At 39.3% G+C, this 15,187-nt stretch overlaps 1 protein-coding gene across 4 annotated transcripts in view; it reads left to right on the top strand.

Annotated features, from left to right (window-relative positions):
- SH3KBP1 (SH3 domain containing kinase binding protein 1) overlaps positions 1-15,187 on the top strand; it is a 151,875-nt gene that overhangs the window by 37,730 nt on the left and 98,958 nt on the right. For all 4 annotated transcript variants that reach the window (XM_080612499.1, XM_080612501.1, XM_080612500.1 and 1 more), the window contains exons 2-3: positions 1,931-2,037; positions 14,790-14,907. In XM_080612499.1, coding sequence (XP_080468625.1) covers positions 1,931-2,037; positions 14,790-14,907 — 225 coding nt within the window. The remainder of the gene's footprint in view (positions 1-1,930; positions 2,038-14,789; positions 14,908-15,187) is intronic.

The raw sequence follows: 15,187 nt of genomic DNA on the forward strand, positions 1-15,187 counted from the left end.
GAATTGTATTTACTTATTCTTTTAGCAATCTCAAAAATATTCTCCCAAGAGTCACACAATATTGATTATTAAATGGGGTGGCAACTGACATCTGTCACATCAGGCAACATCAGCACATAGGTTGCTACTTGATGTTAGAAATCATAGTGGGGATGTTATCTTCAGGTAAAATAGCCAGCCTCTTTTGCACAATGAAAGAAGCACCAAATAGGAAGGTATTTGTTATATTTAAATTATTCTGAATGCAGCTGTATAAAGTTGTCAGTTTAGGACCATTTTAATTTAGATGGTGAACAGTGAAGAGTCATTTGTAGGTGGGAAAAAGAGCCAATTTGAGCGAGTTTGGTTATATGGCATTAAGGTACGAATTTCAGGATTCAGTAAGCTACCACTTATGCAGGATTGCAGTGGATGTGAAAAATACTGTCGGAAAGCCAAATTCAATGGCTTCTCCTTTCTCTAGTTTCAATTAATAGAATAGATAAAAAGGAAGTTCTGTAATTTTTTATTCCTGTTCATCCTAGAGAAGGATTATCAAGAAACGTTGCAGGGGAAGTAATAGACTGACCGTAAGACACATTTCTGTGATTTAATGTCAAATTAAGGCCATTCTTGCACAGTGTTTATATAACTGATTTGGATGTGTATTGAGCATGTTTAGCAGTTAAGAGAAAGAGCATAAGAGAAAGTAGAGTTATTTGTGTAGACTGTGTGTATATGTTTGTTGGGGATACCTGTTTGTAAATATATGGAACAGAATGGTCTATACGTTGCACATCTTCTAGAGAAGGGGGAATAATCAGTGAATCCTGTGTTCTATTTTCCTACTTTGTCCTCCAACACATTCCCACATGGTAATGATTCATGTCAGTAAGTTGTCCTTCAGCTAATAGAGGCTGAGCAGCAAGCCTTGACAACTTAATTTAGGGAAGTTCTCTCATCCGCTCTGCTACAAATCATATACAAGTAAGCCAGCAGATGTGGCAAACAGTTCTGGAACTGAATCTTTTCATTTACCTGTCTGTCTTAAAACTGTGATGTCAGAAGGGTCAAGTAAGAGGGTTTACTCTTATTCAGAGCTATGAATTCAAGCCTCTCTTCAGTCATGTATCCAAGGTCATGTCCATCCTGGACAAATTAAAAAAAAAAGATGGCTGGTAGCATAATTTCCAGTACCTGGTTGATTATCAAAATTAGTCTGTCTTAACCACACTCACCCAATGACATACCTAGCATTGGGGGTCCTTTGGGATGGGTTTTCTTTAATCTGATATTAGTGCATAAATACGCACCTTACAAATATGTGTGTATACATATACATCTATATATAACTTTATGTGTGTATACATGTATATGTAAAAGAATACATATTAAAAAAAAAAGGTGTTATTTGTACACCTGTGAATGAATTATAAAGAAAAAGATACAGGATAAAGTAATCAGTTGAGAGTTGAGTGAGCAAAATCCACAAGGTTTTGGATTCCTTTTGGATCCCTTTCCCATGCCTTCATTGTCAGGATTTGCCTATACCATGTATATGGAGCGTTAGCATAGAAGAGAACTTGTAGCAGATACGTTTGTAAAGATCCTCTGGGTAAAGTTTGCCCATCCTGTCACTAGGAAGCACAATCTATTAGTTAAATTTTGGCTCGTGAGTAATATTGCAGAAAGGAAAAAATCCCCACAATTTATTGTCATTTATTAATTTCACTGAATTATAAAAATAATTGAAAGAAATAATATGCACCAGAAATCTTTTCTCCACACTCTGTTTGTAAATTAATTCTAATCAGATATACTAAGCATTTCAAACATCCCAGTTATTTTAACAGTGCTCAAAGAATAATCTTTAATTGTTTCTCTTGGCTTGTGTTTGGCATGGAATTTTGTTTTCGTTTTACAATTCCCCTGTTTTCTTTGTTTCCACCAGGAGAGAGAAACAGAAGAAGAAGATGTCAGGTGGCTTTCAGTTACATGCCTCAAAATGAAGATGAACTGGAATTAAAAGTTGGTGACATCATTGAAGTTGTGGGAGAGGTGAGCAGATCTTTAATGGAATATGCACACATGCAGTTCTAACATGTCTTATGCATGTTAAGCTCTTAGATACAGTGTGTTTTAAGACATAATTTAAACCAGACATTTTTCTTCTCTGCTATATGGATGTGTCTGGTTTGGGTTATTGTTGGGGTTGAGGGGATGTGATTGTATAGATTTCATGAGGTTTTTTTTCCCTGTAGGTTTTACTTGATCAGTTGATGCTTTTGAGCTCTGCTCAGGGAAAAGCTTAGTTTGTGCTAAGGGGCTATTGAGGTTGTATTTCCAAAGAACCAAGATTATAGCAGAAAAAGCTTTTCCGACTTTTAGTAAGCCAGCTGTAGGGAAGAATTATCTTTATGGAGTTAAAGACATTTAAGAAATTTACTTGAAGACCTCTGAAGTTCAGATGTGAACTTAATGTTGAGCACCTTTTGTCATCTATGCCTGCAAATTTAAACTATTTCATTTTAGTTTAATCAGTAACAAAACCAAACCAAAAGCAAGCTAACCAACAAGCAAAACAGTAAAAAACCCCAAACAAATAAAAAGAATCACCCTCCCCATCCTGGTTGTAGGATCACGGAATGGTATTTGCTCCCAATACCTTAGTTTTGTTCCATTAGAGATTTTAGAAATACCTTCTTTAGCTTAATAGCATAAGGACCAAAAGTCAGCATGTTAATATGAATCCTTTAAGTAGAATGCATTCAAACTCATTTAGTCATTATTTATGTAGATTTAAAAAGATCTAAGCCTTTAGTCTGCACAAGCAGCCAATAAAATGTGTGTTTCAACTTGTATCATTTATTTGTAGGACTTTTTTCCTCTGTGACTCAGCAGCTCATAAGTCAACATTTATTTTCTTGTCAAGGATATATGATTAATTTTCTTTTTCCTGTATCTGTCACTTAAAAAATCAGTTCCAAAAGAATATAAATTCTGCTGCAATGTATATGACACCCAGCATTTTCTTATGAGAGATTTAATTCTCAGATCTGAATGTAAGAAGCTTAGTAGTCACTGGTTTTCATTTAACCTAGCTACATATACCAGCTTTGCACTTCATTCTTCCTGGAATCAGACATGATATGTCACTTAACTAACCTTATTCAGTCTGTGAGCAGAATTGTAATGAGGAATGTCAAGGCTGTAAGATATTTAAGAGCATATTTAAAAGACAACGTAAACCCAATATTATAACAAGTTTCATGGCAGCATAAGCTGTTTTCATTGCACAATTTGAAGTACATTTGAACTTACATGGACACACAAATATCTTCCATCAGCCGGCCTACTTAAAACTTTTAAGTCTGTGTCTTTCAAGAGTAAAGTGATGGAATAAAATCCCTTACTAGTAGCCAGCCAGCGAATTAGCTCTACCAAATGAGTTGTATGATTAAATAATTTAGAGGAGACACTAGACTTCTCTTATGAAATGCATCTCTTGTCATCTTATAAATATAAACAACTTAATTATAAATAACAGATTTATTTAAATCCAAATGAGACTAAAAATGTTGGTATTAAAATTGAAAGCTGTAGAAGAACTATGAAACATTCCTGTACATGCATGTGTGTGCTTATAGTTAAGGGTATGTCTTTTTGAAACTTGCTTGGATTGCTGATTACAGACTTCATAGTCTTAAACTCATAATTGTACCTTGAATTACCACTACTGAAGAAAGCACTGACGACTTGCTGATTCTAAGGTTTAAGAAAATAAATAGTCTAGGGCTGCCTTTTTTTTGATTGACAGTCCTAAAGAATATCACACTGGAATTAGTTTTATTGTACTGTTGAAGGGGATTGCTCATAGCTAGCTTGAGCTGCTGGCCATAATTAAATGCTGAAGAATAGCTGACACAGGTGAGGCTATGTCCACTTTGACCTTATGAAGTACCCTATTCTGTCACCTACTGAAATGTAAGCTCTGCCTCAGGCACCATCTGGTACATTTATGCGATCCAGGACATTGTCTGGCTCTTCTGGGTGGAACTAGATCAGCTGGTGAAAGAAGGTGAAAAGAGAAAAAATGATCATCAACTCAGGAAGTGATTTTGTGTGAACTTTATTTTCCATCATGGTTGATACCAAGCAGTTGATTTTGAATACCTGTTGTTATTACTTCCTCTTCTGCCCTTACCGTACTAGCGTTAATTCCTTGAAAAACTAGGGCAGAATTTTTCTTTTGAAACAGGAATTTTATTTGATGTAGAAAGCTGTACCAGCTAGTGTACTGATTTGTGCTTATAGGTGATGTTGCACAGAGAGTCATTACATTGAAATAGGATTCACAGTGTTTATGTCATTATATGATGCTCCTTATTTCAAATGATAAATGTTTGATGTGAGTGCCTTATTATTTAAAAAACCTGGCTTCCTCAGTTGTGAAAATAGAGATTTCTTTGCAAGGGCCAGAATCATAATGTGTTACTGTACAAAAATACCTGAAACAACAGCAAAAAAAACCCCTCCCACATAGGCAACAGTTGGGGGGAGTTCTTGCAAAATATCTATTTTGTTTATCATTACTCAGTGATGGCATCTTCAGCATTATTTACAGTGGTTCAGTGGGTAATTAGAACATTAACAGTCATGCACTTTCCATTTCCAGTTGCTCCTTTCTCTTACCCCATCTTTTTATTAACAAGTAGAAGGTCTCAGATTCCCACAGGTAATATTTTAATTGTGTCCTCCTAAAAAAAAAATGCATCAGTTGAATTAATTTGTTTTAAATTGACTTAGATTAATATTTTCAAATATCTGTGGATTTGTGTTTAATTGAAAATAAATTGATTTCTAATGACTTACAGCAGACTAAAATGGATATTGTTTAGATCAAAATACTGCCTATATAGCTTTGTGTGTATATTTATCAAAAAATGTGTCAAAAATATCACTTATTGTTGACAACTCATTAAACTTTTCTTGTTGCAAAGAAAAGCAGGTTCCTGATGTACTGTGCTTATTTGGCTTCATCCTTAAAGAAATGGGTTCTGTTCCTCCTTGAGCCCCTGGAAGCTCACTGCCTCCAGCAAAGCGTTAGCATAAGGGAAGTGAAGTCTTTCCAGCTGCCTCCATCAGTGCCCACATATGTTTCCCCAGATCCCCAGTGAAAACGGGTTACACTGATACCACATGGTGACATGCTGAGGACGAAGATGTCTTCCATTCTCCCACCTCTCCTTCAGGGTGCTAACCAACCTCTGAGGTGTAGTAGCCTCACATCCTTCTTCCTGGTGCCAACAGGTTGGATAAGATACTTTTGAAAGGATTTATATGTCTGTGGTAATGGTTAGATACTCTTGGGAATTCCTGTTGTGGTAGAAGTGGTTTGGGGCTGTACAGTGAGTGGACTGAAACACCAGCTGCAGTAAGTGTGAGTTCTGAGATGCTAGGCTTGTCTCCACATAGATATCCTTGGAGACTGTGTATGTTCAGAATTCATAGTTCCTTCCTATTTGTTCTAACTAGTTAGAAATTAATTATAATAAGATCAAGCATTCATCCCAACAGATAAAATGCTTGCTGTTAAACTACAGGTTTCCATAACTACACAGACACTGATACCCATGAGACATTAATTAGCATACTTAAATTAAAAGTACATTTGAAACTAACAAGAGAAGCATTTTCATCATTGTTTATGCTCATGTTTATTGTGTGATTGATAGATTTTTGCTTGTCATTTTCCCAGCTCATTAGCTGTAACTCTAATTACAGTTGTCCCAAAATGCAGCTGTAACTAATCGTCTTATTAAATGCAGATATCTGAATTCCAATTATGTTTCATCCTTAGACTTTCATGGGAGGCAGATAATTAACCTATAGCATCAGAGTAAGGACACTTGGCATGTCATTCAACAGTTTTGAGCCTCCTTTCATTGAGGGTGTCCTGGGTTCAGCAGCAGCAGTCAGTTTTTCTCCTTCTTAGTAGCTGGTGCAGCGCTGTGGTTTTTACTTTCAGCCTGGGAATAATACTGATAAAGCCGATGTTTTCAGTTACTGGTCAGAATGTTTACCCTGACCAAGGACTTTGTGAGTTTCATGCTCTGCCAGGAAGGAGGAGAAGCTGGGAGGAAGCAGGGACAGGACACCTGACCCAAACTAGCCAAAGAGGTATTCCATACCACAGCACGTCATGCCCGGGGATGTAACTGGGAGTTACCCGGAAGGGCACGTCCTCTTTTCTGTCGGGCTCTTTTCCGGCGGGTGGTATCATATTCTCTTCCCTTGTTATTTCCCTTATCATTATTATTATTGGTGGCAGCAGTAGTGATTTGTGTTATACCTTAGTTACTGGACCGTTTTTATCTCAACCCGTGGGAGTTACATTCTTTTGATTCTCCTCCCCATCCCTCGGGAGAGGGGGGGGAGGGGAGTAGAAACTACGTGATTCTAATTTACGGCCTGGGCTTAAACCACGACAGAGGGTTAGGTTACTCTGTTGTCATGCTGCTGTGTAGCTTGTTACATCCTCCTGCTGAGAAGTCAGCTTTTTGGCAATGTGAGGTGCAGGGATTTAAGCTCACAACTAAGTTTGAGGCATGCTGTAGTACCACTGAGCTTATTCTTTGGCTTTTACTTGATAGGTCATATATTATGTGATCCAATACTATAGGTAATTCATTTGAAATTATAAAAATTCAGTCTGTGCTTTTACAAATCTGTTGCTCCTTTTGGGCAAGGTTGGTGGGGTGATATTGTTGTTATGAGATAAAGTGGTTCAACCCATTTCCAAGAACAGGATAAGCACTGGGGATTGAGCTGGACTTCCCTTACAGTAACTTATTTTGACAGCTGTAGAGTTGAAAGGGGAATATTTAATAGTGGAAAGGGGATGATCTGTGTCACAAGTACAGAACCATACAACGCTCAAGAAAACAGCTGGGAATGGATTCTGCAGTTCCATGTCTCCCAGTTACTTTTCTGTGAAAAGCTGTGGTAAGGCGTTTTTCCTGCTCCTCTTCCAACAGGTGGTTCACAAGGACTTCTATGACTGCTGCTTGGATAGTTCATGTGGTATGAGGCTTTTTTTGTGGAAATCAGGGTATAAATACCTTTGAACTCTTTATAGGGTCATTCCAGTTCTTTGTGATTGCCTTCTCTGTTTCTCAGTTTCTTACATAGAAGATCATGTTTTAAAAAGCCAACAAAAACACAAACTACAAAAAACCCTCAAAAAAACCTTAAACAAAAAAAAACACCCAAAGCACATTCTGACATTGTAAAATAAAGACCTCTGAAGCTGAAAAGATCCCTTAATACAAGGTGCTTGTGCAGTTTTTTCTTCCCTTCTGCACCAGAGTTATCAATCAGCTTCCAGATGTGCTGTAGCAGAAGCCCAAGGGCTGGTTGACATCTCATGGATATGGCTCTCTCAGAATGCACTCCCAGAATAAGCCATCAAGTGGCACTGTAGGCACCATTTTCTCTGGAGGTCTTGTTTCCAAAATTTCTTTTCCCATTGGCAGTAAATGTAATGTGTTTATTTTACCTCTTGGGAATCTATGTTTTTAGTTTCCCAGACTCAAGATCTTCCATTAAAATTTATAATTTTTTTTTTCCTTTGCTTTGTGTGCTGTAGTTCTCTCTAAGCTTGACCTTGGGCTTCTGTCCTTCCTGTTGCCTGCCTGTGGCATTGCTTTTATTCCTGGGACTGTGTTTTAGTTTTAACAGCCCAGAAAGACTTGTGTTTGATCCAGGGAGACTTTATTCCACCTGAAACCTTTCCTGACTCAAAGCTTCCCTTTGTGAGCAGCAAGTAGTCTACCAGCCTAATAGGCAAAGCTACAGGTTGTAGAAAAGCTTGTGAAACAGGCAGATACAGGAATTTATTGGAAACTAAAGGCCAGTTTAGTTAATGCCAGTGATTCCAAATAGCTGCAGATTTTTATCTTTTAACAACTTTGGCCTATTAATTATATAGCAAGGTGTAAGCAAGAAGCTGTGTCAGACCTAAGTATTCTGGCGAGCAACCGCTGGTAGTTGGCCTCAGCATTTTCTGCTCTTTTTGGGTATCCCATCCTGAAGGTACAGGGATGGCCATCCAGTTCCCTCAAAGGAAGGGGTTTCTAGGCTTATAGCAACAACATTTGTTGCACTCCAGCTCAGTCTGATGCTCTCTCTGACATTTATTTATTTAAAGGGGGATGTTGCAGATTGTATTGGACATGAAGAGAAAACCTAAATAACATAAAAAGTAACATTTCTGCACTTTTAGAAGATCTTAATCTTGTATACCTAGTGGCCTACTAAAGTGATTATGTTTTCTTTGGTTCCTTTACAGTTGCAGAATAAAACTGCATTCCTGGTCTAAAGTATAACTATAATGTTTTCCTGAATGCTTTAACTACTGTTATATTATTTTCCTTTTTCTGTCTGTCCTGGGTTCAGCAGTAGCAGCCATTTTTCCTCCTTCTTAGTAGCTGTTGCAGCACTGTGTTTTTGACTTTCAGCCTGGGAACAAAGCTGATAACACCGATGTTTAGACTGACCAAGGACTTTGTGAGTCTCATGCTCTGCCAGGGAGGAGGAGAAGGTGGGAGGAAGCAGGGACAGGACACCTGACCCAAACTAGCCAAAGAGGTATTCCATTCCACGGCACGTCATGCCCAGGAGGTAGAACTGAGAGTTCCTGGAAGGGCTAGAATGCTGCAGGGTGGGGGTGAGGTACCGGTTGGTGAGCGATTGTATTCTCTTCCTTGTTATTTCCTTTATCATTATTACTATTAGTGGTAGCAGTAGTGATTTGTGTTATGCCTTAGTTATTAAACTGTTCTTATCTCAACCCATGGGAGCTGCATTCTTTTGATTCTCCTCCCTGTCCTTCCAGAAGCGGAGGGAAAAAAGGTGGGGGGGGAAGTAGACTGCGTGGTTCTGATTTACGGCCTGGGCTTAAACCACGACAGTTATTTTTTGGTGCCCAACGTGGGGCACGAAGCGTTGAGATAACAACAGATCTGACCAAGGCACAATGCTGATTTATGGGCTCTCAAAGTTGTTCTTTTTGATATCACAGTTTCTGTATGTCGTTGCTTACTTAGAGCCGGTATTTGCTGTGTTAGTGTTTATCAAGTGTGGGCCTTGGGCTAAGGTTCTTGTTTCACTGTACTTCATGGTAATGGCTTGTAATACGGGCGGGCTCCGGCAGCAGGGCGGGATGAACGTGGCCGTGGACTTGTACCTGGCTGTCCCGCTGCTTTTCACCGCCCTCGTCCTCGCCTCCGTCTTTGTGAGGCTGCGGGGAGCTGAGGGGGAGCGGCCCCGGGAGCCGGCAGCAGCCGAAGCGGCCCGGGAGAGCGGCCCCGGGGACCAAGCGGTGGCGGGAGCGGGGCCGGAGGCCGGCAGGGAGCGGCTGCCGGTGGAAGAAGTGGGGGCGGTCGAGGAGGGGAAGGAGGCGGCTGCCGAGGAGGGGAAGGAGGCGGCGGAGGAGCCGAGCCCCGCGGCCGAGCCCAGCCTCATGGCGGCCGAGAGCATCCCCCAGCAGCAGCCCACCGAGCCCCGTGAGCCTGAGCCTCAGGAGGATGCAGGAGACCCCACAGCACTTCCCAGCAAGACAGAGGAGGAAGATCTGGACTCAGAAGAAGAGAAGCTGGTGGTGAGAGAGCCGGCAAGCATAGCAGCATCATTTGAGAGTTCTGAAGGTTTTGAATGGCCTTTGGGTACCCTTGGAACCTGCCTGCTGATTCTGATGGGGATCACCATGTTGGCACACACACAGAGTGTGTTTTACCCACGGCCATTTTGTCTGATCCCGAGAGTTAAGCAGAGTCAGGTTTGGGTCTTGTCTGGGTTTAGACAATACAGGGGGACCGAGAGGTTTTCCCCAAGGCTGGACAGTCATGAGTGTCATGGTGTGTGGGACAGTATGGGCGAGTATCTAATCCACTGGGCCCCTCCAGTGCTTTGGAAGCATCGGAGATGGAAGGCAGCTGTATGGAGTCCCCAACGACAAGTTGCAGAGACTGCTGCAGGAGAGGGTGAATTGTTTTGAGCTTGATGGGCCCATGACACTTCAGGCCATCAGGGCAGAGATGCAACATAGAGATGGACTCATGATCGAGGGGTGGACTTTGCAATGGGCCTCTCCTGCTCTGAAAGACTGTTACAACAGATGGAGCCCAACATCATGGACTGAATGGACTCAGCAGCTTTATAGGGATTGGTCCGTGCACTAAGATAAGAGTGCACTGAGATGAAAGTGATGGTATATTGAAAATGCGGGATCTGAGCATGACGTGAATGGTATGGAATAAGGGGTGGATACTCTCCTGGGTTCAGCAGTAGCAGTCATTTTTCCTCCTTCTTAGTAGCTGCTGCAGCACTGTGTTTTTGACTTTCAGCCTGGGAACAAAGCTGATAACACTGATGTTTAGACTGACCAAGGACTTTGTGAGTCTCATGCTCTGCCAGGGAGGAGGAGAAGCTGGGAGGAAGCAGGGACAGGACACCTGACCCAAACTAGCCAAAGAGGTATTCCATACCACAGCACGTCATGCCCAGGAGGTAGAACTGAGAGTTCCCAGAAGGGCTAGATCACTTGCGGGGTGGGGGCGAGGTACCGGTTGGTGAGCGGTTGTATTCTCTTCCTTGTTATTTCCTTTATCATTATTACTATTAGTGGTAGCAGTAGTGATTTGTGTTATGCCTTAGTTATTAAACTGTTCTTATCTCAACCCATGGGAGCTGCATTCTTTTGATTCTCCTCCCTGTCCTTCCAGAAGCGAAGGGAAGAAAGGTGGGAGGGGGGAAGTAGACTGCGTGGTTCTGATTTACGGCCTGGGCTTAAACCACGACACTGTCTTTTTTTCTTTCTTTTTTTTTTTTTCTTTTTAGTTGTTCTTTAAACATGGAAATAGGCTGAATTCAATACATTTTTGTTGATTTCTAAGCAGCTCAATGTCATTGCATCTCTATACCCCCTTGAGAACTTCTTTATGTGTCTGAATGTCTCACACATATAATTCCCTGTGTTATTGTCCTGCGTGTCCACTTCCACTGTATCTATTTTGAGCACTTCATTATCGTTTCTTACTTATATCATTATTTGTAAGTAAAATTTACTATTACAACCTCTTAGTGTCTGTCTAGTCTGGGTTGTCATTGTGTACAGGGATCTACCAATTTCATTAAATACTCCCTAACAAATTATATGAATACATTTTGCTTTATTTTAATCTGCATTTGGTTTATAGTTTCTAACCCCTCATTTGCATAAAAAACTATTGATTAACTCAATTAAAACCAAAAAACAAGTATTTTTTCTTCATTGAAAATGTAAAAAAACCCAAAGCCCAATGATATCGGAAGAATACTTGAATGTTGCATAATTATTGTATAGATAAAATTTCCTTGTAAATCCAGAGGCAAGGCTTCTTAATGAGTTGCATTTCTCTAGAGATGATGCACCATTCTATGGTGATACTGTCATCTGTATCTTGTTCAATCAAATCCAGGCACTGGACCACATATAGCTATCTTTTATTGCATTTGTTCCTGCTCCATGCATGGCACTGAGTTGCAGTTGGGTGCGTGAGCTGTCACCTCCCTAAATGCATGAAATGGAGCAATGAATTATCTTCAGTCACTTTCCTCTGTGTTGTTGCTCTTCAAATGTGGTGTGACAGTAGAGTATTGGCAGTCTAGAGGCCTGGCAAGATGAGAATGTGCCATGTCTCTCTGAAGGGCAGTGAACAGATATAACGCACTGAAAACATGTCTTGAAAATGTCTCTAGCTGTGGCCACTTACATTTGACAGAATTACAGAATAGTTTGCAGGGACTTCTTCAAGTAGACCAGATTGCTCAGAGCCCCTTACAACCTGACCTTTAATATGTTGAGGGGTGGGGTATCTACCACCTCTCTGGGCAACCTCTTCCAGATTGGAGCAATTTTTTTTCTAACTTAAAAACAGTATCTTCATTTTCAGGCTGAACTTAACAAATTATATGTGTATATGTTTGTATGTTCTACTATGAATAGTAGAACTTCTTTTCTAGCATAGGGACATGGACTACTGAATGAAATTCTCCTCGTTTTAGGTTGTTTGGTCTGGCATATAAATTCTGGGCATGAATCAAGACCTAGATGTATAAATCCTGAAAACTCTTTGTTATAATAGTATAGTAACAAATTTTATTGAGTGCTTGTACCTCCATATGGATTACCCCCATGAACAATTGGTTTTCCTTTGTGAGGTTTTATTGGCTGGGAATTATTGCAACATTTCAAACCATATGGTAACGTATTGCCACAGTTTAGGATAACTAAACCCCAGGGGTATTTTAATGTTTCTTTAGTGTATGGATTAATCTCTAGCTAGTGTTTTAAGGCTTAAAGTTATGTAGCATGTAGATATAGTGTTTAAAAATACTTAAAGCTTTTGATGCTTTTGACGAAAATTTCCTAATAGATCTGTGGGAGGCCGTTTGACCTCAACCTCTAATGTCTTGCTAACATGATTCCACATTTTCTTGTGGAAAAAAGCTGGGTTTTCCTTTAGGTTTTTCTGAATTTGTAAAATTACTGAATATGACATTGTGTTTTCAGAGAATTCATTCTTGTATCAGCTGGAAAACTTACAATAAGCTAGTGAATGCTGTAAGTATGTTCACATCCAATTTAGATTTGCCTTTGTCTATGTGGATTTCTATACACCTACATAAAGACCCATACATAAACATGCTACACAAAGAATGCTAATGTTAGTTGTAAGAAAACTGCGAAGTGTTACCCTGGAAGAAGTAAGCAGAGGAAAATTACTTGAGAGAAAGATGGAACTGATCATATTGTTCACCTTCTTTCTGTCAAGTAATCTCAGCATCTTGCAAAAACCAGGGATCTTGAGATCTGTGTAATTCCCCTGTGATTAATCTTCTGGTCAATCAGCTAATGCAGTTATGGTTTAATGTTTAGTTCAAATCAATAGAGCCATCTGGGTATACTGCATTAGAAAAATGGAAATATGTTATAGCTTGGAGAGTCTTGGCTATGTTGTGTATTTTCTATAGAACAACATCGCATATATAGGTATTTAGAGATATAATTTGTAGAGCCTACTAAGTGTTGTGTGTCATGCAGTTTCAGTTTTCCAAATGTTTTTTAATTTGTCTGGAGAGAAGAAAAGCAAATATTGCCTTTTAGAGACTTTGATATTATAATGTGGAAAAACTGCAGTCTACTGGAGTGAGTGATTTGTATGTATTCTGTCCTCTGAAGTAGAAGGAAGAAAATAGCCGTTATTCCCAGAGTTGTTCCTGAGCTCACTAATATTGCTGATGCATTTGGCAGGAAGGAAGAAGAGGGTAATTTTGTTATGGGCAGGTACTGAGATTAAATGAATGTAGCTGTGTTGGTCTGAACTGCTTTCAAACCAAAAAAAAGCAGATGAAACCAAGAAAACAAGAAATGTGCTAAAATGGTTGAAGAAAAAGCACAAGAAACACTCCTGAAGTAACAACAGTTTTCTTTGTAGTAAAATAGTACATGTAGCTAAGTTGGGAAAAAACCCCAACAACCCAGCCATTCCTCTATAGTTTGAGGAAATATTTGTTTGTATTAATAAATTTGTTTTCGAAGGAGTTAAGATGTTCACAGATAAATGATACAAAACAGGTTGGAATATTTTTTTCTATAACATCATCTAAGATGTGGGGTTGTTTTTTTTGACAGTAGATGTGAATATCCTCAATTTGTAAAGTCAAAATTCTATTTTCATCTTTTTTTGTCGGGGCAAACAGAGGAGGGTCAAACATTATTGGAGACTGATTGGTGTGTCACAGACTGAAACTGTCCTTCCCTGTCATTTTTTTTGTGAATAGACAGTGACTGACAGATGAAAATTATTTATATGTCAAGGGTGTGTTTGGCTGATGCATATAAGTAATTTCTTCCTGTCTCATTATAACCTAAAGGCATCTGGTTTCTGAGGGCTGTCATTTCACTGCCTGACACCACCATTCAACCCTGAATGGATTATACAGGATGGAGTTTGTAAATTTTAAGTGGTATTTTCTCTTGGGATTGGCCTAGGAAGTGTCTCTCCTCCTCCTGACCGTATCATTGTTATGTATTTCAATAGCATTTTTTAAAGCTCTAGAGTCAAATATGCATTAGTGCTGTTCTTTGTTCTCCATAGATTTCTTACATTAGCACATTAATGATATAGCAACATTCTTAATTTTCAAAATAAAGAATTTCTGATTTTGATGGGGAAGGCAAGAATATTCACGATATATATTAAGATACCTAATTTAGATTTTCTGAATAGCCATTTGCAGGCATTTCTCTTTTGCCATTGGTTGCTTAAGGAATTTAAACTCTTATAATCTGCAAATCACATGCATCAAGAAGATGAGTAAGAGTACAGTGTGCGCAGCAAATTTAGTGATTGAACTGATAAAAAATCCAATGTAGAGACACCGTGTGCTCTCTAGTTGTTTATGTTTTGGGTTTTTTTATCCTTTTATTTAATGCTCATCCATGCTTCTTACTGCTGTCAGCACAGCTGCCATTTGCAGGTGAATGCATGCATCTTTCTTGATTTTACTTAAAAAAAAAAAAAAAAGAATAAAAAAAAGGTATTTTCTGGCTTGGAGCCTATGTCATGTGCTCCTTATACCTGAAATAAATACAAACTACTCAAAATTATTACTGTCATTGTTATTGAAAATCATATACACAATTTAACTCTGTAAAGTGTTCGTTATACTAACCTCGCTGTTTTTTTGTTTTTGTTTTGGTGCAGGTGGAAGAGGGATGGTGGGAAGGTATACTCAATGGAAAGACTGGAATGTTTCCTTCCAACTTCATAAAAGAGCTGTCTGATTCTGAAGATGCTGGAATAGAAGAGCAAGTAAAGCCAAGTAAGGAAAAAATATTGATGTTCTGTATGTATGCCTGTGTCTTTACCCCCTACCGTGTTGATAGGGTAGCACATTCTTATCTCTTGCTTGAAAGTGTTTTTGAATGACATATTCTTAATTTCTGCTGTGAAAGGGTCAGATGATGATAAGTGTGTACTTGCAATGCTACCTGAGTTGTAGTATTGGCAATGCTCTGTGAGCTGTGTTAAGAATTGCAAAGCTGCAGCAGACCAAGAAGAGAGAAGGCAATGATAATTTGTATTTCAAAATGAATTACAAG

This window comes from Psittacula echo, assembly GCF_963264785.1.
Source record: "Psittacula echo genome assembly, chromosome: 3".
In the NCBI taxonomy this organism is placed as follows: Eukaryota; Metazoa; Chordata; class Aves; order Psittaciformes; family Psittacidae; genus Psittacula; species Psittacula echo.